General features: G+C 41.5%; 1 protein-coding gene across 1 annotated transcript in view; it reads right to left on the bottom strand.

Moving 5' to 3' along the window:
- Positions 1–26,647, bottom strand: part of Ubtd2 (ubiquitin domain containing 2) — a 49,495-nt gene that overhangs the window by 1,309 nt on the left and 21,539 nt on the right. Inside the window, exon 2 of the mRNA XM_036196206.1 lies at positions 8,217–8,453. Within this exon, the coding sequence (XP_036052099.1) occupies positions 8,217–8,453 (237 nt within the window). The remainder of the gene's footprint in view (positions 1–8,216; positions 8,454–26,647) is intronic.

The raw sequence follows: 26,647 nt of genomic DNA, 5'->3' as shown, positions 1-26,647 counted from the left end.
AAAGAATAGTTAAAAAACAAAACAACAAACCCTAAACCACTAAACTTAAAGGTAACACATTTGAAATTTCCTATTCAGATCAGGAGTCAGGCCATACACAAAGAAATATCTACAGACTGGGAAGGAAAAAAGAAAAGTCTTTACTCATAGCTAATACAACTATCTATAAAATCTCAAGAATCAAGAAAAAAAATCTCGGATTCAATAAGCGAGCATTCCCATTAAGGTTAACACATAAAAACCAACCATTCCATAGGTACAGCCAACAGGTGGAATCTGAAATTACAAAACCAAGTACATTAGCACACCCAGAGGGGGACAGGTAAACTTATACTTAGCAAATGTGTAAGACCTACAAGAAAATGACAAAATGTTAAAACAAAGAAGAACTAAACTGAGACAGTCTATGCATTAAGAAGATATTGTTGGAATGCCAGTCAATTCTTCTTTAATTTACAATTTTAATGCAACTCCAATCAAAATCCCAGTGAGTTTTTGGTAGATACTGGACAAACTTCTCTAAACTGTACGTAAGGTAAAAAATTAAAAAGGACTGGTTTATGGTAATCATATAGTAACCAAGATGGCATGGAGTTGGACAGGGTAGCTCAAACTTGTAATCCCAGCACTTGGAAGGGTGAAGCAGGAAGACTGCCAAAATTTAAGGCTAGCCTATATATACACAGTCCAGGCTATCCCAAAAAGCCTAAAAAACCAATACTCAAATATAAATGTGATGAATGAAATAGCTGAAAGTCCAGAAATAAGACTCACATAAACAGTATCAACTGATCTTTGTTAAAGAAACAAAAGGAACAGAGGATAGAAAAGACAGTCTTTCCAACAAAAGGTGATGGGTTAATGAGCCATCCAAAGATTAATTTCAATACAGAACTTACCCTTGTCACAAAAATTAACTCAAGGGTTGGGGATTTAGCTCAGTGGTAGAGCGTTTGAACAATACTCTTAAAGTCCCAAAGAGTAAAGAATTTTAACATACTTCAACAAATTATGGTGCAATTTTGTTATTAAAATAATCTACTTCTAAATGAAAAAAGATCAGATTTATGGAAAAAAATACTATTCAGTTAAACATTTTGGAAGATAGAGATGATGTTTGCTCAAAATCCATACTTTGCTATCACAGGAAGTTAACAAGCCAGATAGTATAAGTTTCTTGCCTCTTAGCAGGACAATTAAAATATAATTATTTCCTCTTTCCCACCCCTTCCATATCCCCCTCAAATTACGACCCCTTTTCTTTAATTACTGTTACATATACATATGTAAATGCATATGTATGAATTCAGCCCTTTAGTGTTCTATGTATAGATTTCAGGGCTGATCACATTCTATTAGATTACCAATTAGGGGAACCTCCCCCTAGGGATGGTTCTAATTCTCTCTTTTTTCTTTTAAACATTTATTCATTTATTATGTATATAGTGTTCTGCCCACACGAGTCCTTGCAGGCCAGAAGAGGGCACCAGATCTCATTACAGGTAGTTGTGAGCCACCATGTGGGTGCTGAGAATTGAACCCAGGTCCTCTGGAAGAGAGGTCAGTGCTCTTAACCATTGAGCTATCTCTCCGGCCAGCCCCAGGATATAATTCTCTAATTCTCCTTCTCTCAGAAATCAACAGATGCCTGCATGGGGTGGGGCACCCTGAGATTTCCCCCTTTCACATAAGCATGTTCAATCATGCTGTCATTGATTAGGTCTTATTCAGGCAGTCAAATTCAATCTATACACTAAACACGAAAGCAAACACGTGAAAATGCTCACCAGTCCTAGGCTTAAGTATGTTATATATGTAAACACACACACACACACACACACACACACACACACACACCACCCATCCCTCAGATAATAAAACAAAAAGCAATGTGTGAAAACAAGAAAGTGTCTTGATACTGGTGATGGTTTCATAGTATATACATGACAGTGAATCAAGTGTTCACTTTACATCGCCATTTAACTAAGTTCTCAGTAATGTGTGAAAAGGTAAATATTTAGATCATACCCATAACAAGAAACACTATCCTCCCCAAAGTAAATAAAGGGCGACATTTTATAATCCCAAAGCTTTGTTTGTTTGTTTCTATCACCAAGTTTTATCCATATCCTCACTGTTAACTTCTCTGTTCTAAAGGACACAGGAGGCTGGAGTTCTACTTTTTGTGGTTTTTTTTTTTTTTTTTTTTAAGATTTATTTATTATGTATACAGAAGAGGGCACCAGATCTCGTTACAGATGGTTGTGAGCCACCATGTGGTTGCTGGGAATTGAACTCAGGACCTCTGGAAGAACAGTCGGTGCTCTTAACCTCTGAGCCATTGTTCTACTTTTCAATAACCACAACTTCCTATGTTAAAGAAAGGCCTCAACGGTCAAGTGAAGTGGACTTAGCTAAAAAGATGAGAACACCAAAAGCAGAGAATTCAAGTAAGGAAATGAAACACAGAGGCTCAGACCACATACACACAGGAACCTGAGGGGTTCCAAGGACTAAAAAAGTAGTGCAATCTGATATGAGGGACAGGGTCTCTGCTCATAGCCAAGTTTGGATGGAGACCCTAATTTGGGACATGCTGATTATCTCCCCGAGGATTATATTACCTACTTTTACAAAGTTGCCGTAAGGATTAAATCACTAAAGATAAGTGACACTGCCTGATACAGTATATACAAAAGTCCATGGAAAACACTCAATAATGTTGGTTCTCTCTCACAGGTTTTAAATTTCAAAATTATACACTCGGGAGAGTATTTCACAAACAACAGTGTAATAAATAGATCACAATTTTATGAAGTTTCAGCCCTCTACTTTATATTCCATGGGCTTCTCTACAAACCTGAATCACAAAGTCAAAAGGCCACCAGCAGCCCTTGGGAGCAGTCTTTAGGACCACAGGTTTTCTCTCCCAAAACACAGTGCTGAGAATCAATCCATCAAGCATGGCTGTAGAAGGCCTACAGTTCTGTCATCCACTGACTCAGCCAGCAGACAACTGGAGGAAGCAGGGTAGCACCCCTCATAGCCAGCAGAGGTCAAAACAGCTTAGCTGTACACCTATGGCTGGAGTCATGTTGTGATAGACAAAACAGCATTAAACACAAAGCAACACTTCGCTGAATTGCTACAGAGGACATTTCATCTTTAGTTCTAGGATTTCATTTTCTTAAGGGGGCAGAGGAGCAAGGTAGAAGCACTTGAGTCTGGTGTCTACTGAAAGCCCAGCAGGCCTTATAGAAGTGGTAGTTGATAAAGCTGCACCTTGGGATGTGAGAAACCCTGCTTCCCCCACCCCCACCCCCAGAACAATATGGAAAGGAGGTTTTCTTCCGACAAGCCTCCTGGCTCAGGAACAACCTCCCACATAGCTCTTTTTAAGACTTTATCACTCTAATTCAAGAAAACGGATGATGGCAACAGAGAGGCAGACACATTCACATTTTGTAACTCTAAGCCATCTGTCTCCTAGACGACAGAAAGCAGAAATGATGTAACATTTGTGATTAATCAGTCATCAGGCTCCTTATTAAGGTCTCATTTCATTTCTAAAACACTATACCAGCTAAGCAAAAATCATCTGTGTAAAAAATATCTATCTGTATTATAGTTATGCATCCATTCTTTAGGACCTTTATAAAGCAAAGGAATTTGATGAAAAAAAATTTTTTAAAAGATAGGTTCTTGCTATGTCGCTCAGGCTGGCCTTCAACAAGTGATCCTCTTACTTCGGCCTCCCAAGTGCCAGGATTACAGGCATGTATTATGCCTGGCTCTTGGCTATTTCTTGAAGTTTTGGGTTGTTTTGTTTTTTTTTTTTGTCCTATTTTTAATAAACAAATATATATTGTGAGTGTGTGTGGGTCAGGGACAACTTTCAGAAGTCAGTGCTTGTTTTAAGGCAGGGTCTCTTGCTCCTGCTGTTCCAAAGTATACTTCATGTAGATGTGCGCCACTACATCCGGCGTTAACATGGGCTCCAGGGTCAGACTCAGGCTACCAGGTCTGCCTGGTTGAGTGCTTTTGCTCACTGAGCCATCTCCTTGGTTGCTCTGGATTGCCTTTAAAAAATTATTTATTTATTATGTATACAGTATTCTGCCTGCATGTGTCCCTGCAGGCCAGAAGAGGGCACCAGATATCATTACAGATGGTTGTGAGCCACCATGTGGTTGCTGGAAATTGAACTCAGGACCTGGAAGAGCAGGCAGTGCTCTTAACCACTGACCCATCTCTCCAGCCCACTTTTTATTTATTTATTTATTTATTTATTTTTATTTATTTTTTGGGGGGGAGCTGAGGATCGAACCCAGGGCCTTGCGCTTGCTACACTCTGCCAATGAGCTAAATCCCCAACCCCCCCCCCTTTTTTTTTTTTTAAAGTTTCTCGAGACAGGGTTTCTCTGTGTAACCGCTATGGATGTCCTGTAACTCGCTTTGTAGACAAGGCTGGCCTCAAACTCAGAGAGATCCGCCTGGCTCTGCCTCCGGAGTGCTGGGATTAAAGGAGGGCACCACCACCGCCCGCCTGCCTTTTTTTATAAGACAAAGTCTCTCTATGTAGCCTTGGCTGGCCTGGATCTCACTACGTAAGACCAGGTTGACCTTGAACTCACAGAGATTCACCTGCTTCAACCTTCTGTGTGCTGGGATTACAAGTGTATGCCACCATGGTAAGCATCCTGGCCTGTTTTTGACAGTCTTAAGAGATACCTAAGAGAAACAGAAAGGCCTATACATATGTATTTCCTGTCCATTTGTGTATTGTCTGTTTGCCTTTAGTATTAATAAAAGTCTATTGTTTTAAAGTATTTTAGGCAACATGCAAGGTCCAAAAATATCAGACTTGTGTAATCTTGCAAAATATCAATGAAGAGGACTTGTGTAATGGCTTTACAAATTCAAAGATTTGAAACTGCATACTGGGAAAGAATCAAAGATGCTTTTGTTAGTCATAGTTCAAATCTCAGTTCCATGATTTATACCTATAAAGACAATCTCTCCTTGCTTCAGTTTTTTTTTTTTTTTTTTTTTTTGAGACAGGGTTTCTCTGTAGCTTTGGAGCCTGTCCTAGACTAGCTCTGTAGACCAGGCTGGCCTCAAACTCACAGAGATCCACCTGGCTCTGCCTCCCGAGTGCCGGGATTACAGGCGTGCGCCACCACCGCCCGGCTTTGCTTCAGTTTTTTTATGAGTAAAACAGGGATTGCTACGGATTTTTTTTTTCCAAGCATGAGAGTTCACACACCCACCCACTCACCTACAACTAAGTAACTTAAAAAAAAAAAAAGCAAACATGTTTTTAGCACTTTTACATAATGGCAAAATAGCAAACCGTGAGAAAAAAGGAATTTAAGGCAATTAATTTTTAAAAATGCTATAAAAACTATGAGGGAAAGGTTCTTATAAGACTAGGAGGTTATGAGAAGGGATGAAGACAAGGAGTCCTCTAAAGCAAACAGAGGCCACAGTGGATACAGCCTAATCAGGATCTGTAAGTCAAGGTCGGTGCAGGGAATTTAACCTGTTAGTGCCAGAGTCCAGTGTGAAAAACTAAACTCACCAACCCCGGTATGTATTAAGTGCCTTTGGTAGACTAGGCATTATGGTAAATGACTTATAAGTATCAGCACACTGAACCCATGCAACAATCAACCAGACAGATGGTTACCACAGTCCATATCTGACAAAGAACTGAAGGTTACAGATGTGATTTGTTTAACATCACACAGCTTTAATTACTACAGAGAAGCACAAATGATGTTGAAAACTACCACTGAGGTCTAAAAACATCCAGTTAAGCAGCTGAATCGTAATTGATGGCAAATTAGGGATATATGACATCATAACTGACAGGCCCACCCAAGGGCCTGAAACATCAGTGCTAAGCTTCAGAGAAAAACAAATACTCAAGGGTACCAAATGACAAAACATTATTACCTACAAGTCTGTTATAATTCATTTAAGAAAGGAATGCTGACATCAGCACGGTTCTTCCATGCTTTTGCAGAATATATCTTTCTTTCTTTTGGTTTTTCGAGATAGGGTTTCTCTGTGTAGTCCTGGATTTCCTGGAACTCACTCTGTAGATGAGGCTGGCCTCAAACTCACAGAGATCCACCTGCCTCTGCCTCCTGAGTGCTGGGATTAAAGGTGTGCACCACCACACCCGACATAACATTTTTCTTTTCTTTTCTTTTCTTTTTTTTTTTAAAAGATTTATTTATTTATTATGTACACTGTGCTCTTCCTGCATGTAGGCCTTCATACCAGAAGAGGGTGTTAGATTCGATTATAGATGGTTGTGAGCTACCATGTGGTTGCTGGGAATTGAACTCAGGACCTCTGGAAGAGCAGTCCGTGTTCTTAACCTCTGAGCCATCTCTCCAGCCCCACCTCCATGAACTTTTAAATGAAGCCACAATTTGGAGAACATAATTAGCTATAGGTAACTATGTTAACTATAAAATGAGGAAGTCAAAGTTCCAGAGTTCTAGATTAAAACAATCATATAAACACGACTCTCCTTACAGCCACTTGCAGACCTACACAACAGATTCTGCTTGGGAAATAAGGAATGTAAGCATCAGAAATAGGTACCAACTTTATGAAAGTGGAACCTTCATTCTCTGTCACAATAATGGGGTAGCTGAAGGGGCAGATGGAAGACCTTCTAATCTATAATCATGGAAGAACTAGGACTAAGTGGGCATGTTAAAATGACACTCTATTCAGATACTTCAAATATAGGAGTGATCATTTTTACGTGTGGGAAAAGTTGGTGTTCAATAAATATTAGTGATATAAGCCCATGCTAACAAGTGTTCCTAATAAGTAACAGTTAGTCAAACAAGGAATGCTTCTTAGAAGCATGACTAATTAGAGCAGGGGATTTGGAAAGTTGGCAAGGCTCATGAGTAAAACATTCTGCATTGGACAAGGAGTCAAAGGACATTCTGGAGATGATTAAATTACTAAAGCATTGCTTCTCCACAAATGAACAAAAGTAAAAAAGAGACATTGGGGAAAACAATAGTGGCATAACAATGAACAGAGAACAGTAAATGTAGGTGGTTATCCCTTACATAGGTCAGAAGAAACAACCTAGAAAGATACTAACTTGCAAAGCTGAAGAGAAAAACACAAATACATAAAGCAAAAGGACGAACAGTACATATATAAAACTGATACCTAAGCCTCAATGTGAAATATTTAATGTTTCGATCAAAGAGGCCACAGAAGGGTATGTGCACAAGTTTGGCATCTATGTGTTCATGGATACAAATAAATTATGGTAGTTCTTAGTCATTTTCTCAAAGCAAGAAAGGTTTCCTTTAAGGCTCATGGCTACAGTCATGGAAAAACTACCCTTCAAAACTTTGAAGTTGGTGCAGAAAAGGTGCTGCCCTTCCAGAGGACATAGGCTTGTTTCCCAGCACCCACATGGCAAAAAATACTCATGCATAGAAAATATAAATAAATACATCTTTTAAGAGAGATTTTTATTTTTATATTAATGTTTACCTAAACATATGTAATTATGTATGGATGTATGCATATGTACCATATACATGCAGTGCCTGCAGAAGCCAGAAGAGGGAATCAGATCTCCCTGGAGCTGGAGTTACAGACTCTTGTGGGCCACCAAATGGTTGGTTGGGAACTGAACCCAGGTCCTCTGCAAGAGCAGCAATAACGGAGCTATCTCTCCTATGGCTCTCCCTGCCCCAGAATAAAAAAAAAAAAAAAAGAACTTCAAAGTTTAGGTCTGCTCCCACTAAAAGATAGGAAAGCATGATGGCAATGGGGCATCCATGAAGCCTCTGCACTTTATAAAACCTAAATTGAGAGTCCTCAGCTCTGCAGGACAGCAGTTAAGGCAGCAGCAACAACTATTGCTGGGCAGGGATGTACATTGTACAGACAAGAGGGCTTGTGTCCACAGAAAACTAAGTCACACAGAAACTAGAAATTACAGCTTATCACATGTTCTCTTTTCTGAGATAAAGAAACATAAAAATGAACCAAGACATAAACTACCACCAGCTGGAAAATATAAAAAGAGGAATGCTATTTTTCACTCTAATAAAAACAATTAGAATACTTATAGAAGAGAAACAGAAACTTCCCCCTTAGTGGTCCCCTGCTATTGAAGACAAAGTGACTATGCCCCTTTGTCATCAGGATGCCAAACCTACCATGTGGTAGTGTTATGTTTGCACCATCAATGATTGCCTGTGCCAGTTCATGATCATTGCTTTCAAAAGCATGTGCAGCAGCCTTCAAGGCATCCCAGATCTCTTTCCGGCCTTCAAAAGCTGGTGCGGTGTCCCAAAATTCATCCCTCTTGCTGCGCAGTTGTCCATCTGTCATGGGATAATCGCTTTTCCATTTTGGTTTCTCCTTTTTCAAAGGCTGGTTACGACCTAGAGCAACTGAAAAAAGAAAAGACTGACATCAATATTCATTAAAAAAAAAAAAAGTCCCTATTTTCTGTAAGGAAAGTTGTGTGGTTATATTCCTGTTTCGGATTCTTTCACCACAACGACAGCTAGACGTCTGCCTATGTGCTGATTCCTGCCTGAAATTCTATTAACTAATCTAGAGCAAGTGGAGATAGCTAGACGCAAGGTCTTATTTTCCGTGTTTTTCTTTCTTGAGACAGGCTTCACAGTGTAGCCCTGGCTTCCAGCTCATAGCAATCTTCCTGCTTCAGCCTCCCAAGTGCTAGGATTACAGGCATGGGTCACCGCACCAGGCTGCATAGTTTTCAAGTAGTCAATAGCTTTTTTCCATTCAGTATATTTCCAAAGGATGATTAAAAATAATTCCAGGGGCCTAGGGAGGTGGTTTAGTCAATAAAATGCCTGTGGTTTACACAGGAGAGACAGGCAGGTTTCTGGAGCTCATGTGGTCAGCCAGTCTAGACAAAGCAGTTAACTCCATATGAGAGCCCATATCAAAAAAAAATCAAGTGAGGATACCTGAGCAAGACACCTACAGTGACCTGTCTTCACATGCATGCACACATACACACAGACAAGAAAACTGGGTTGGGAACATAGCTCAGCTGGTGTGGGCAGCACGTTTGCAATCCCAGAGAGACCTAGCCCAGAAAACAAGATGGATGGCTCCTGAGGCTGACCTCTGGCTTCCACAAGCACACAAGAACCACCACCTCCATAAACACACCACCTCCATAAACACACATACACACAAGCATACTGACCCATACCCACCCAGGCCTACAAGCAGGATTGTAACTGCAAACTAAGAGTGGTGGCACATGCCTGTAATCTCAGCACTTGGGAGCAGATACAGGAGAATCTCTGAGGCCAGCCTGGTCTACATATCAGAGTTCCAGAATAGCCAGGACTACAAAAAGAGATTATGTCTCAAAAAAAAAAAAAAAAAAAAGTAACTAACAAATGAACCATTCTGGTAAGGGGTGTTTATAATGGGTAACTATGAACAACCCCAGAAAAGAAATATGAATTAAAGTTCCATTTTGTTTATTAAAACATGTGCACACACATGCATATATACCAGAAGTCAAGAAGTGCAGTGTTTCATCAAAATCACAAGGGAGAGCAAGGGGCAGATGCTGCAGCAGAGACACAAGGGACAGTAAACAGTGTGAAATAGTTTGAATCTCAGGATTTTTGGACATATAAAGCCAGGAAGTCAGAACTTAGCAAATCCAAAAGGCCAAAGGCTACTTTTCAGTGTCCAAGGAGGGTGAACCAGACCACCTGACCCAGGAAGAAACTGTCTAGAGGAATACTTCTTCCACTTTCCCCTCAGAGAGCTCAGAATACCTTTCTCTGAAACTCAACCAAGAGCTAGTTTGGAAACAAGTGGTGCAGAGATGAAATTCACTTTTCTTTTTTTTTCTTTCTTTTCTCTCTCTGTCTCTGTCTGTCTGTCTCTCTCTCAGGAACCAGCAACCAAACAGGTTATACTCGGTCAATGGATAAGCTTTCAATTACAAACAGAAAAGAACAGCAATGCCATATTCTAGTGCCAACCCTAAGACAGGAAAAGGGCAAGAAGCCACTCCCTTTGGCATGCATCTCCTTAGAGAATGCTACACAGCAACAGAGTTAGAACAAGTCTCAGGCAGCCTCTGTACCAGACACTTCCACAGCCTACATGATTACTGGTCTATTTTCTATGGGTCATACTGACCTACACTGCTTTCTTACCTATGGGTTTGTCTTTAGGTTGTACAGTGCCAGGCATAAGAAAGCTTAATAGAGAAAAGTAAATGGGAAGTTAAATCATGATGAAAAGATAAAGAATGTTAGGGAAGAGTAGGTGGGTAAAAAATGACAGTGCAGGTGGGAAGCAGAGAAGGCATGCATCAAAATTCACTGTTCCATACTTAATTGCAGGAAGAATATCAATTTAAAAGAATCTAAAATGGTACTAAAGCATGCATGAAGTTAATGACCCCCTTACTGGCCTGGGGCGGGGGGTCAGTATTACTATATTATGCATAATACAAAATAAAATGACTCTTACACCCTGGGAAATCTCTGTCTTTCCCAGGCTACATTCCTATATGACAGGGCTAGCTAATATGGATAAAGTACATTTGGTTTGACATCTGAATTAAAATAAATTCTTTTCACTAGATCTGACCATTGATCTCAAGGCCAAACATCCCAGGTCTCTTCAGTCTCTTACATAAAACTTTCAGTATTGACATGTGACCATGTTCTGGGCCCCTAACTTGTCTAAGTGAAATTTAAAGCAGGCAAGTTCTAAAAGGATGGGTATAACAGAACAGAGAACACATCCATTTAGTAGCATAGCTGAAAACAGAATCCAAATCTCCTTATGTAATTAACAAATAGGTACTGCCTCCTCAGAGTCACACTATAGCTGTGTCTATGAGGTTGTTTCAAAACTGAACACTTCAATCCATAGTAATGGCTTTTGGCTACCTATGCCAAATAATACTGACAAGGAATGTTAAAGCACCAATCTCAAAAGGTGCCTGAAATATGTCCAATCACCAAGCCTGACCGACTGGTCCCACCAAGGTAAAAATGCAAAGGTAGATTTCAGTTTCAGCTGTGTTATCCTCTACATGAAGAGAAAATTTATGTTCAACACTCAGTCACTGAGCAGGAAGTGAATAGCAGGGCATGGTAACAAGGAAGTAGATTCTGTGCCATCTACTTGAATAATGCATCAGGTTGACCTGAGCAGTTCTAGACTCTCATATATTTTAAATATTCTAAACATGTAACTTGGTGTAGTTTCTTGTCACTGTGAAATAATCAACAAAACTTCTACAATCTCACTATCTAATATGAGCAACTTAAAAGGACCTCCAACTGGGTATGGTGGTATCCACATACAATTCCAGTTACCCAGGAGGCTGAGGCAAGAAGATGGCAAATTTGAGTCTAGCCAGGCATGAGACATGGTGGCGTACACTTTTAACCCAGCACTTGGGAGGCAGAGGCAGGTGAGGCCACTCTAGTCTACAATGCAAATTCCAGAACAGTCAGGGTGACACTGAGAAACCCTGTTTCAAAAAATCAAAACAAGCTAGGCAGTAGTGGTATACACCTTTAATCCTGGCACTTGGGAGGCAGAGGCAGGCAGATCTCTGTGTCTTCGAGGCCAGCCTGGTCTACAGAGTGAGTTCCAGGACAGTTAGGGCTCTTACACAGAGAGACCCTATCTCAGGGGGGGAAAAAGTCAAAGCAAAACAAGCTTTCAAATACAGAAAACCAATAGAAAAGTAAAAACCTTTATGTATGTGAATTACTTTCCTTACCTATGTGAGGTAGCTTTATTTCTGCTACTCATATTTGCACTAAGTGCAAGAACAGTCACACACAGACACACAGACACACACACACACACACACACAGACACACACACAGACACACACACACACACACACACACACACGGCACACTTATGATGGTAACCATCATTCTGCAAGTGTTTAAAACCACATCATGTAAAAAGTTCCATGATAATTCCTCTGCAGAAGTAAATAATACAAAAGTAAGTATTCACCCTGAAGACTAGGCTCATCTTATTTCTGTCTAGGTCTCTGAACATACATGACATAACATAACATACATACTTTAACATAGTATGTATCATCTGAGCGTAAAACACCCATTATTAAAATGACCAAATCTCAGTGGGAAACATTACTATTTGGAAAGCCATAATTTTTTTTGGGGGGGGTGGTGGTTCAAGACAGGGTTTCTCTGTGTAGTCTTAGCTATCCTAGAACTCGCTCTGTAGACCAGGTTGGCTTTGAACTCACAGAGATCTGGCTGCCTCTGCCTCCTGAGTGCTGGGATTAAAGGCGTACACTGCCACCACCCAGCAGAAAGTCATAGATTAAAAAAAAATTATATTTACATGTGTGAGTATTTTGCCTGCATGTATGTGCATCACATGTGATCAGTGTCCACAGAGGCTAGAACAGAGTGTTGGAGTCCCTGAAACTGAAGTTATAGACAGTTGTGAGCTTCCATGCAGGTGCTGGGATTGAACACAGGTACTCTGGCTGAAGAGCCAGTGCTCTTAACCATACAGCCAACTCTCCAGCCCTAGTATAGAATTTTTACTGCACTATCTGATCTTAAAAGTTTCATGCTGGGTTCAACAGAGTAAAACAAGTTAAAAAAAAAAAAAAAAAGCTTCATGATAACCTAAATCAGAGACACTGCTCACTGTGTCTTTAGTTAAGTAAACTGGAAAAAAAGCTATGTCAGCAAATTAATTCAAGCCATCATCTCATTAAAACATGAAAATGGCTTGGGTGGGTGGATAGGGACAGACCTGGGTCTTCTGCAAGAGCAGCAAGTGTTCTGAACTGCTGCACTATTTCTCCAACTCTTTTCCTGTACACATTAAACACTGTTTTCTCACTCTGTAACATATTTAATACTGAAAAGTTAAAGGCCTGCTTTTCAGATGGAGCTAAGTAGAATATGACTTTAAATACATGTACTACACAAATAAAAGCATGTTACCAGAAATCCACTTAGACATTCTGTTTATAGGAAACAATGATCTCTGGGAGACAGCTCAGGTAGTAAAGTACTTGCTATGCAAACATGAGGATCTGAGTTCCACAGAGAACCCACATAAAAAGCTGTGAGTGGCATAATGTCCTTGTTATTCTAGTCCTGGAGAGGCAGAGACCAACAGGGACTCACCAGCCAGTCAAGCTAACCTAACTGGTGAGCCCAGGCCTGAGGAAAGACATCTGAGGGTGGCTTCCATATATACCCACCCACCGAGAGAGAGAGAGAGAGAGAGAGAGAGAGAGAGAGAGAGAGAGAGAGAAGAGAAGAGGAGGGAGGGAGGGGAGGGGAGGGGAGGGAGGGGGGGGGAGGGGAGGGGAGGGGAGGGGGAGGGGGAGGGGGAGGATAGGAGACAGACAGACAGGGACACAGAGAGAGAGACACAGAGTCAGAGTGAGAGATTTTAAAAAATGACTTATGATTATAATTCTTTTCTTCCTTTTGGTCCTTCTTTGAAAATCCCTGACTTAATGTTTGGGACTCAGATAAAAGAAAGGACACAATACAAAGGCAAGATAAAAATATCAAGATATAGGCTGGGCGCATGCCTTTAATCCCAGCACTCAGGAGGCAGGGGCAGGTGGATCTCTGTGAGTCTGAGGCCAGCCTGGTCTACAAAGCAAGTTCCAGGATAGCTAGGGCTGTTACACAGAGAAACTCTGTCTCCAAAAACCAAAAAGAAAAACCAAGATATGACCCTGGTAATGTTAGTTGTAACAGACAGAGATCTGGAAAGCATCCACTTCCCTAATACAACACCTGTGGGTGGGGACGACTAAAGAGATCACCATCAAAAGACTGTCAAGTAATTTTCAAGTACTTAAAGCAGCAAAAACCAGGACAGAAAATTGCTCCTATCTGCTACTGGCTAGAGCACCAAAAGCATAAAAACAGGAGAAAAAGCTTCTTGTCACTTCAGAGCTGAAGACAGTGCAGAGCTCTGACAGTGGATTTTGCCACCCTCCTGGAGCTGGCAGGAAGTCTACAAGTCCATAGGTCTCCAAGAGGGGAGGGTCCATAGGTCTCCAAAAGGGGAGGGATCTTTTTTTTTTCTTTAAGAAATTTTCTACTCACTCCACACGCTATCTACAGATTCCCCCTCCTCCCTCCTCCCACCCCCCAGCCCCCTTTCCCAAGCCATCCCGAATCCCACATCCCCCAAATAGAGGTCTCCCATGGGGAGTCAGGAGAGCCCAGCACACTGAGCCTAGGCAGGTCCAAGCCCCTTCCCACTGCACCAAGGCTGTGTAAGGTGTTACACCACAGGCACCGGATTCCAGAAGCCTGCCCACAGACCAGGGACAGATCCTGGTCCCCCTAAACAGCTGGAGCCAAACAACCTTCTTCCGTATCCAGAGGTCCTAGTCCAGTCCCATGGGCGCTCCACAGCCACCAGTCTACAGTTCATGGGCTTCCACTAGTGTGGCCGGTCATCTCTGCACATCCTCCAGGGGAGGGATCTTTGATGGCATCTAACAAGATTTTTTATTCAGTCCTACTATAGCCCAGCAAAGCCGGTTTCAGAGTTTCTTCAAGATAGACTTCAATGAATATGAAACCATTGCTGTTTTTATTAATGTTATTATGAACAAAGATTTTCAGATAAAGTTTTTTCAGGGAAAAAAAACTCACAAAAATGGGGGGGGGGAACCACCTCATTAACTCTGGATTGGAAATGTCAATAAAAAGCTTTATGACCTAAAGATCCTAATAAAAAATATTTTGTATCTCTGTGACTGAATGCCTGGAGTGACAACTTAGCAGAGCTAGGAGTAACTGAGGTCCAGAGCTTAGTTCTAAGTGACAATCTCAACTTAAAGAAGGGAGACACAGCTTCTTAAAGCAGTGGTTGTCAACCTGTGGCTCATGCCACAGGTGTCATCACATCAGACATCTTGCATATCAGATATTTACATTACGATTCATTTTCTTTTTATTTTTGGTTTTTCGAGACAGGGTTTCTCTGTGTAGTTTTGGTGACTGTCCTGGATCTCGCTCTGTAGACCAGGTTGGCCTCAAACTCACAGAGATCCGCCTGGCTCTGCCTCCCGAGTGCTGGGATTAAAGGCGTGTGCCACCACCACCTGACTCTACATTACGGTTTATAATCATAGCAAAACTAGTTATGAAGTAGCAATGAGATAATTTTATGATTGGGGGTCACTACAAAATGAAAAACTGTATTATAAAAGGGTCACAGCATTAGGAAAGCTAAGATCCATTGCCTTACGGAAACACCTACTTTTAGACACAGAAAGCTAAGCCAGGCTGTGGCATCTCAGTGACATTAGTATTTCAATAATTTCACACATACACAAAACCCCGTAGGTAGTAAAACATGAATGTAATGCGCATGGCATTCAGCTCTAATCCTATTACTCACTATTGTGTTTATATGATCACTTTAGTGTCTCTTTATCGGCTGCTTGTATCCCCTCAAATCCCTGTCAAGCCACAATATCCAAAGCATAGTATCTGGAGGAAGAGCCTTTGGGAGTTAATGAATTCATGAGGGTGGGACCCTCCTGGATGGGATTAGGAGAAAGAGAGAACACTACCAGGGGAGAACAGATAGAAGGCAGTTATATGGGCACCAAGAGGGACCTTACTAACCACTAACAGTCACCACCTCAATATTAAGAGATCCCAACTTTCAGGATTGTGAGAAATAAATTTCACAAGTCAGTGACCTGACTTGACTAAAACAGTGTCATCCATCAAGAAGCAGGCATTGTGCTGAATACCTAAAGTGTACAAGTGGCTGTGCAAGGAGTGGAGGCGGCGGCAGAGGGGAAGCCAGCATTGCCACTGTAACCAAACACCTAAGAGACTCACACAAAATGAGGAAGTGTGTGTGAACAGACCCACGCCGGGGGAAGCACCTGGCTGATACTGATTATCACAGCCTGAGCAAAGAGGCAAGAGACTACGGAGACTGCCAGGGTAACATTATCACCTTCAAAGTCTTGAAAGTCCTAAAGACCTGCCACCAGGTCCTAGAACCTCCCCAAACATCATCCTGGGGTTCAAGTCTTTAAGACATGGAACTTTAAGAGGACATTCAAGTTCTAAACTATAGCAAATATTTCTGAGGTATGTGCATGCTACAAAAAGCCAGCGTTGCTGAGAAGAGACTGCTGAAGGCAATCCTGCGGAGTGTTCTAAAAGAAAAGAGGGACTGGTGAGGAGGCTCAGCAGGTAAAGATGATTTATCACTAACCCTGCTAACTTGAGCTCCATCCTGGGACCCATAAGGTAGAAAGATAGAACTGACTCCTAGAATTTGTCCTCTGACCTCCACATATGAGCTGTGTAAAGTGTATGCATGCTCTCACATGCACTCACAGGGTGGGGGAGAATAAATAAACGTAATAAAAAATTTCAAAGGAAGGAAGGCCCTAAATCATCTATGTTCTGGAGAACATATGAATAGTCATGAAAAGGACAGTGATGAAACACAGAAAGTAAAAGCCAATGTAATACAACGCACAGAGAAACAAAGAATCTGTTACTGGACTGGAACAAAGGTGATCCTGGTTATAAAGTGGCAAACGATGGGCTAAACTGTGCCCCCATTTCAGTGTTCTGTGGGAGCAGTGAATTGCTCACCGGCATGAACTGGTTCTTTAGCTAGGGTGACTTGACAGATCTGTGAGCTAAAGCAACTTCTAAGCCCAGTGCTGAAGAAGCAGGTTGGCCTCCTCTGACTGACTATAGTTTAAAGAAGTAGGGAGAATGAAGACACAACTGTTTGGCAAAAAGGGACCAGAACTCAGTGGCTTTACAAAAGCCACTACACTCTGCACTCATTACAAAAACAAATGGGGGTGGGGGAGGCACAGCCACAACAGCTCAACTCTCAACAGGCCAGGCAGCCTAGCCTCTACACGCCTTCCGATTTCTATTTATGTTTGGCTTTTAGGGCTGCGTCTAATCTCCTACATATTCTCATGTTCAGTGAGCAGTAAAACTACCAGGCCCAGCAGTAAGCGACCAGCAACAGAAGGGAACTGTGGGGGAAACACTATGGGATGGAGCTTATTTAGAACAAAGACTAAATAACTCAGTAACAATACTTCAAAGGATGCTTAATTCCTCTTAGTAAATTGCAAGATCACTTTTTCTTTCTCCCAGCTCTTACGGTTAAAATATCCTTGGACATGTGGTATAGGCCAAAATGTAAGACCACTGAAGTTCCTCTGTCTCACTGACTGTAGTAGAAATCTGGGACAAAATGCAAAACACAATTAACTAAGAGTTCTGAAAAGCTGATGATAGTGGCAGACAGGAGCCAAATCTAAAGACGCACTCTCACTGGGCTAGTTATGCTTCCACTTTTTCTTTTTTTTTTTTCTCTCTCAGCTTTGACCTACGGCAGCTTCAGTATGGAAATGCAGTGAGATGTACTAAACTATGAAGCGCTCTGGCTTCTGGTAGGGTAATTGGAAAATGAATTCTTAGAAATGAGGGGCTGGCAAGATGACTTAGAGAAAGAGTGAGACCTAAATTTGGATCCTCAGCACCCATGTTAAGAGTCTGGGCCATGCCTCTGTAACTCTAATTCTTGGAGGACTAAGACAGGCAGAATCCAGGCACTCACTGGCAGCCAGTTTGGCAGAAACAGGGAGCCCCAGATTCAGAGAGAGTTCATCTTTTCTATTTTCTTTTTTTAAAATTTATTATGTATACAGTGTTCTATTTGTATGTGTGTCTGCATATCAGAAGAGGGCACCAGATCTCATGGATGGTTGTGAGCCACCATGTGGTTGCTGGGAATTGAACTCGAGACCTCAGGAAGAGCAGTCAGTTCTCTTAACCTCTGAGCCATCTCTCCAGCATTTTTTTCTATTTTCTAAGACAGGCTTTGATGTAGCTCAGGCTGGTCTTTAACTTGATAGGTAGTCAAAGATGACTTTTAAACTTTTTTGACTTGGTTTTTCAAGACAGGGTTTTTCTGTGTTGTTTTGGTGCCTGTCCTGGAACTTGCTCTGTAGACCAGGCTGGCCTCGAACTCACACAGATCCACCTGCCTCTGCCTCCCGAGGGCTGGGATTAAAGGCGCATGTCACCACTGCCCGGCAACATTTAAACTTCTGATCCTCCTCCCTGTATCTCCTGAATGCTGGGATTACAAGTATCCACCTCCATGCCTGTTTTACGCAGTGCTGGGAATTAAACCCAGGCAGGGGCTTTGTGAATGCTAGGTAAGTATTCTTCCAAATGAGCCACATCCCCAGGCAGAGACCTTATCTTAAAATAAGATGAAGTGGCTGAGGAAAACATTCTGATGTCAACTTCTGGCCTCATACACACTACACCCTGGCTCAGGCAAGTACACATACCACACATCGACACAGGGCATGGGGAGTGGAGGGGTGGTCACCAAAAACTTAAGTCAGAAAACCTGGTTTTGAGACAAAGCAACCAGCAAAAAAGTAATACAACACGAAGAAAGTAAGGTTATTTCTTCTCTATCCTTTTTGTCCCTCTCATCAAGTTATCTTAAAAGGCAACCCTGACTACATGGAAGTATGGTTAATGCTGGAAACAGCTAAGAGGAATCTCTTTCCAGTTAAAAGGTCGAGAACAATGGCCTTTGGGAGTGGAGAGATGAATGGATGGACAGATAGCCAACAGTACTCCAAACAGCTGGAGAATAACCTAAAATTATGTGTGTGAGCTAAGCCAAATCTCAGATTCATCTATGACCTGCATGGGCACTGGCCATAAAACAGCACAGTAATGGCTCTGATATAAACAAACTAGCAGTTATCAGGATGTGCTGCCATTAAGCCTAACAAAGGCTTTGAAAAGCAAATTGACATCAGGAAACACTAACAAAAAGAACTGTCTGAAACAAGTAGGCTGAGGCTAAAACTGTGAAACAAAGTAAAGCAAACTAATACTCTTCAGAAAATTTAATAAAGACCTAGAACCTCAAATGTCCAGGAAACAATCCAGTATTACTCAATACAAAAGAAATATGTGACTAATTTTCAAGAGAAAAGATGATAAACAAATGGAAAGTTCTGAGATGATCCAGCTGTTGAAATGATCAAAGACTTTAAAAGCCACAATCATGTTTCATGAGATTAACAACAAACTGAAATAAAAAGCCCTTCCTCTTTTCTTTCCTTTCTTCTTTCTTTTGGTTTGTGAGACAGGTCTCACTATACAGGTCAGACCATCTTGAACTCACCATCCTCTTGCATCAAACTCCTAAGTACTAGGGATACAGACACATGTCACCATGGCCAGCACAAAAAGAAGTTCTTAAAAGAGAAATGAACTATCATCAACAAACAAATGTAAATTCTAAAAATGAGGCCAGATGTGGTGGTGTATGTATGCCTTAAATACTAGCACCCAGGAGGCAGGGGCAGACAAATCTAAGTTTGAGGCCAGCCAGGGCTATATACTGAGATCCTGTTTCAATAAACAAACAAGCAATCAAACAAACAAATAAATCTGGAAATGAAAAGTACAGTACTTAAGACTTAGGACCACCCCTAGAAAGCAGAGAGAGGACTTAACTGAATGAAGAAGTGCAGTTGAAAGAACTCTTAGAGATGCTGGACAATTATTCAGGGCCATAATGTCCCATCCCATTCCTTCCTGACCAATTAATGCCAGGGTGAAGCATGCAGGCTGGAACCACAGCTCCAGACTTGCCTATCTTCAAACATGTGTTACGAGACCAGGGAAACACCTGGCACAGCTGCCAAACACCAACCAGGTCTTGACATGTTAAGCACAGAGACCAGATTGAATATCTACATGGTCAGCTGGATTACATAATTTTATATTCTGTAAGAGTGGTCTCCAGTTGTCAGAGCAGTCGTATGTATTCAACAGGGACTTCATGTTTCAAAGCAAGGCTTAGATAGAAATCTTGGGGGTTCACTTTTGAGTTTGAGGTTAGCCTGGTCTACTGAACAAGTTCCAGGACAGCCAGGGGTACATAGAGAAACTGTCTTGAAACAAATAAACTAACTAACTAACCAACCAACTCACTCACTCACTCTTGGGGGTTCTTTTTGCCTTATACTCCAGAGTTCCATCTTTTAAAAAAAATAATTCTAAGCAAGATCCAGGAAAGGCAGCAAAGCTGCACAGAAAAACCTTGTCTCGAAAAAAAAAAAAAAAAGGAAAAAAACAATAATAATTCTATTTATTTATTTACTCGCTTACTTATTTATTTGTTCATTCATTCATTCATTCATTCACTCATTCCGAGACAGGGTTTCCCTGTGTAGCTTTGAGCCTTTCCTGGAACTCACAGAGATATATGCCTGGCTCTGCCTCCCGAGTGCTGGGATTAAAGGCATGTGCCACCACCGCTTGTAAAATTTTGTGGGTTTTTTTTTTTTTCTTTCTTTTTTCTTTTTGGTTTTTCAAGACAGGTTTTCTCTGTGTAGCTTTGCACCTTTCCTGGATCTTGCTCCATAGACCAGGCTGGCCTCAAACTCACAAAGATCCGCCTGGCTCTGCCTCCCAAGTGCTGGATTAAAGGCAGGAGCCACCACTACCCGGCTTATTTTTTTATGTTTCGCCTGCATGTATGTCTGTGTGAGGGTGTCAGGTCCCCTGGAACTTGAGTTACAGACAGTTGTGAGCTGCCATGTGGGTGCTGGGAATTGAACCAGGTCTTTTGGAAGAGCAGTCAGTGCTCTTAACTGCTGAACCACCCCTCCAGCTCTCCAGAGTTCCATCTAAATAACACCATGAAAGCATATGGGGAGAGATGCATAAATATCAGATGAACATTAAGAAAACATAAGAACTCTTCAAGATGTACTTTTGGTTCCTCTGGCTAATAAGAAAGTCCTATTTCCTAATGAGGTGTCTGCTAGGACTGACCTGAAGCTTTTGGTAAACTAGACCTGTATAATAATACTGTCTGTACCAGGAAATGTAAAATGAGACAATGAGAAACAGGTGAAGGGAAAATGTCCACCTGACAACCTGTGCAGACACTTACCTGGTTCTCTTCCCCAACACCACCACTCCCTTCTGCCTTTCCATCGCACCATGACAAGAAGTCCAGAAAGCTGGCAACCTTTAGTATTCCCTGCAGCTCTTCTTTGACTGGAAGGCACTGTCCTGGAAGATGCTGATGTTCTCTGGACCTAGAGCTAGTGCACTGTTTCCTCGTGATTAGGAAGCCTTTGCCCTTGGCCTCAAAAACAGACCCTGATGGTAGAGAGCTACTGGAATACTCCTGAGGAGTGTAGGCAGGTTGTAGACATTCTGTGGAGTGACTCATGACTATGGAGAGCTTCCAGATCAACACTATTTGAGAAGTTTGTTGCTTTAGGGCTAAGGTGATGGAACAGTTAGTCAAATATAAGCTGCAATCTCTGAACCAAGCTATGCATTCTGTCACAACCACAAGGTATTAGCCATCTTTTCTGCCTCCAGTTACTGTTTGTCAGTACTAGAAGAGCCTGCATCAAACTGGGGTCAGCACATAACATGGAGTATCATCAAACCAGCAAGGCAACCCACAGAGTGAGGCAAAGGATTAGCAAGTAAGAATAATTAGCTGAGAGCTCCATGAGAAGTTATATGCTCATTCCTCAGACCTCTTTGGTACTAAAGAGGAGAAAACTGATTTGATCACACCATATTTAAGCGGACAGCCACTGTGGAGTTTACTACCACAGTGGATGCTAAGGTCACAGCTGGTGAACAGCTTAGCAGACACACAACAACACAAGTCCTGGCTGGAGGACTTGGCCACAGAACTACTGATTCAGGAGAATATATAGTCCAGTTGGAGAAGGGCACTATAAAAACAAAAACAAAAACAAAAACCAACTAATCTGGATTATTTTTTGGATCAAAGACAGCAATCATCCATCCAGGGTTCCTCTCACTGGATGAATCTGGGGAGCCTTGGGAGACACTCAACTCTCATATAAATACTGGCATTATATAACACTACATCTGTGACCTTGTCCAAAACATCAGTTCCAACAAGGATGGCCACACTGACACCAATAAATTCCTTGAGACACTGTCTGGAGCAGTCCTGTTCAGAGGGAAAAACCTCAGCTTACCCACAATTTACAGAAGCCCAGAGCTGCAGTTTCCAGGCATATGAGAGAACTTGGTTTTTACTGCCCATGGTACCTACTATATAAGCAAGGTAAGCTTACTGCTTCTAAAACATCTAGAACTTTACACTCAGAACTTGCCTATCATGCATCAGAATCACCATGTATCTGGGTGTATGTGTGTGACATAGGTGCCACCATCTCAGTCCTTACAAAATATACTTGTTACTTTTAAATTCTGAAATCTACTTCTAGTTAAGAACTATGATTCAAACACCTCCCTGTTTTCATTCTATATCTTTGTTTTAATAACATGTTAACACATGCTATGTAGTATTTTCACATAAAGTAGAAAACAAGCTACTAGAGAAGAAGAGGTTTAAAGGTATCAGGAACAAGACAAGTTGATGGATGGCTGGGCATGGTGGTAGACACCTTTAATGGCAGCACTTTGGAAGCACACACACAGGTGATCCCTGTGAAGCCAGCCTGCTCTACACATTGAGTTCTAGGCTAGCCAGGGTTACACAGTGAGATACTAACAATAGATTAGGTTAGGTTAGGTTAGGTTAGGTTAGGTTGATGGATGGATGGATGGATGGATGGATGGAAGGAAGGAAGGAAGGAAGGAAGGAAGGAAGGAAGGAAAGAAAGAAAGAAGGAAGGAAGGAAGGAAAGAAAGAAAGAAGGAAAGAAGGAAAGAAAGAAGGAAAGAAAGAAGAGTTGATGGAGGGCCATCAAGATGGCTCAGCAAGGAAAAGCACTTGCTGCCAGGCTTAACAATCTGAGTTTGATTCCCCAGAACCTATGTGAAGATGGAGAGAAACAACTCCACAATGCTGTCCCTTGCCTCCCATACATGTGCTGTGGGGACACACACACACACACACACACACACACACACACACACACACAAACAAAACAAAACAAAACAAAACAAAACAAAAAAACCAAAAAACTTTAAGGCCTGGGGTCATGCCATAGTTCAGGGGTAGAAAGCGCTTTTAACATGACAAGGGCCTAGATTTGAGCCACAGCACAGGGGATGGGGAAAGAGGCCTAATGTATTGCACCAGAAATTCAGACAGAAAGGATGACACTAGTATTTTAAAGTGTGAGCTGAGACCTCCCATGTATGAGACACATTTGGTTTCAAAAAGTTCAGTGAACCCCAAAGGGAAAGCTAAAAAATCCCAAGTACGGCTCAGGAGATGCTGAGCAGCTAAGAACATTGGCTACTCTTCAGAGCACTACGCGATGTCTCACAAACATATGTAACATCACTCCTAGGGGATGGCACCCTATCCTGGCCTCTATGAGCACTAGGCACACATGTGGTTGATGCACAGACATACATACACACAAATAAATACAATTTTAAAAAAACCACAAACACACACAGCATAGTCAAACTTCTGAAAATCAAAACTGAAGAGCACTTGAAGCAATTAGAGCAAAGTCATGTATTACATACTGAATGATGGCTCAAAGGACAGTGAATTTTGTTGAGAGGTTAGAAGGTAAGACAATGCTAATAGCAAGCATCAAGTATCAAACTGTCACCCTCAAATTCTGTATCCAATGAAACTATGTCCCAGGCTGAACAACAAAATGATGGACCACTAGGAGAATTTATTACCAGAAGAGATGCAAAACAAAACAATAAAAAAAATGTTAAGGAAAAGTTCTGACAACTGATGGGCAATGATAGCCAAGGGTTCAGAAATAAAGGACAAGTAGATAAAGCCAAATTGTATGAGAAAGCAAGAATGAATTTTCTCCTTTGTCTCTTAAAATAGATTATGACTACAAAAAGCAGAACTAACAATGCCCTGTAAGTCATGATGGATGAACAGCCAGGGTCCCTGCTATGGGATATTAAAGTGGTAATGAGCTCTTTAAGAGGTGGGGGTCACTGGAAAGTGGTAAGGGGCACAGAGGGTAATGCCCTTTCTTCTCCAAGTTGGTGCTGGTCAGTGTTTTATCACAGCAGCAAACAGCAAACGAGGATACCACACAATCAATCAACAAGCTGGCAACCCCACCAAAGGGATATAATGCCCTCTTCTGGCCTCCAAGTGTGCATAACACACACACACACACACACACACACACACACCCCTTTTTAAAAATGTTAAAGTAAGTAAATTGTGATATTGCACACTGTCTACCAGAATCTCCTGTAAATATGCTGACACAGAAAGGCTAAGAGTAATAGGACAGAATTCAAACACCAGGGAAAAGAGTAAGTGGCTATATGAATAGCTGAAGTAGATCTTAAAGCAAGGGAGCACTCCAGAGATAAATGTTGAGTCTATTCATCAGGAACACAAGCAGTCAGTCATAAATATATCACTAGCATGGAAAAAAAAAAACAGAAAAATGTAACAAATTGAAAGCAAGCTTAAAGAAGTAATAAAGAACAGAAATCAGAAAATCAATAGAAGAAAGATCAATAAAACCAAAAGCTAATTCTTTGAAAATATTTACAGAGTCAACAAAACTGCTGGGCTGACCAAGACAAAAACTGTCAGTATTAGGAATATGTTACATGTTGTGTCACTACATAATGACATAATTCAATGCTAAAACACTTTCCTGGCACTAGCCACCAAGACCTTCAGTTCTTTCCCTCAGCACTATGCAAGAGGCCTTGATCCCTAGCAGGCCCCACATTCCACCGTGTGTGTGTGTGTGTGTGTGTGTGTGTGTGTGTGTGTGTGTGTGTGAGAGAGAGAGAGAGAGAGAGAGGCGGGGGGGGGATCACAGGGCAACCTTGGGTGCCATTCCTTGGGCACTATTCACAAAATTTTCCAGACACCAGGTTTCTCAGTTCTGGTCTAAACTCACCAAGTAGGCTAAGCCTGCTGGGCAGAGTTCCAAGGATCCACTTGTCTCCAGCCCTCTGGTGCTGGCATTAAAAGGATGTGCCACCACCATGTCCAGCTTCTTTTGGAGTGGGTGCCAGGGATCAAAATCAGGTCTTTCAAGCATACTGACTAGTCTTATGTGTGTGTGTATGCATGTGGAAGCCAGAGACGGGCAGGACTTTCTTAGGTTACTCTCCACCTTATTTTTTTGTGATAGGATCTTACACTAAGCCTGGAGCTCAATGACACAGCTAAGTTAACTGCCCAGTGAGCTTGGGATCTCCCTCAGCAATGGGAACACAGATGTGTACTGCACTCTTGGCTTTTTTCATGGGTTCTGGGAATGTGAACACAGGCCCTCGTGCTTATATAGAAGCACTTTACTAACTAAAACAACTTGCCAGTCCTTCCTCAATTTTTCTTCTTCTTTGAGATAGTCTCAAACTCTAGCTTGGGCTGGCCTAGAACTCACTATGAAATCTAGGCTAGCCTTGATCAAAGCAATCCTTCTGCCTCAGTCTCTTAAGTGCTTGAATTACAGGACTGAATGAGCTACAAAATCCAGATTAAATTCTAATATATAAGTATTTAAAGATGGGTTGGAGAGATGGCTCAGAGGTTAAGAGCACTGACTGCTCTTCCAGAGGTTCTGAGTTCAATTCCCAGCAACCACATGGTGACTCACAGCTATCTATAATGAGATCTGATGCCCTCTTCTGGCCTGCAGGCATACATGCAGACAGAGCACTCATACATTTAAAATAAAATAAGCAAGTAAATATTTATAGGCATACAGATACACAACTATACCTATTTCTATATAGAATTTCTCCCCCCGCCCCCCTCTTTCTCTGTTTTCAAGACAAAATTTCTGTGTAGCTTTGGAGCCTGTCCTGGAACTCACTCTGTAAACCAGGCTGGCCTAGAACTCAGAGATCCGCCTGACTCCCAAGTGCTGGAACTAAAGGCATACGCCATCATCACCTAGCTCAACTTTATCTCTTTGTAAGAAATCATGCCAATCCATCATTGTCAATCTCAGAAAACAAGCAAGAAACCTTCCCAACTCAATTTCTAAGGCCAGCATTACATTAATAACATAAAGCAAATGTTACAACTATAGATAATACCTCACAAACAGATTAAAAAAGAAAATAAAAACTTGCCAGACATACGGAAGCTGAGAAGACTTACTACCATAGATCTACATCACTACAAACACTAAACTGAAGGAAAATAACAGATGTCCAACTCCACAAATGAGTGCAGAGTATGGTAAGTAGTTAATGATGTAAGTACATTTACAAGGTGTTTTAAATCATCATCTAGAGACTACAGAAGTGGTAAGACAGTCAAGAGCACTGACCGCTCCCTGAGGAGGACTCTGGTTTGGCAGTTACTTCAGCAGCTTACAATTGCTGAGTTGCCTGTAACTCCAGTTCCAGAGGATCTGACACCCTCTCCTGGTCTCCATGGGCACTGGACAATACATAACATACATGCAGACAAACACTCATCATCATAAAACAAAAATAAATAAATCAGTATCTAAATCTGCTTAGAGCATAATTAAGTGCTATCAGAAAAACAAAGGGACTTTCAGAAATCCCCTGCTTCATAAATGCAATGA

The sequence above is a fragment of the Onychomys torridus genome, chromosome 8, assembly GCF_903995425.1.
Source record: "Onychomys torridus chromosome 8, mOncTor1.1, whole genome shotgun sequence".
In the NCBI taxonomy this organism is placed as follows: Eukaryota; Metazoa; Chordata; class Mammalia; order Rodentia; family Cricetidae; genus Onychomys; species Onychomys torridus.
Note: the sequence above shows the minus strand (reverse complement) of the source record. Positions and strands in the feature narration are given on the sequence as shown.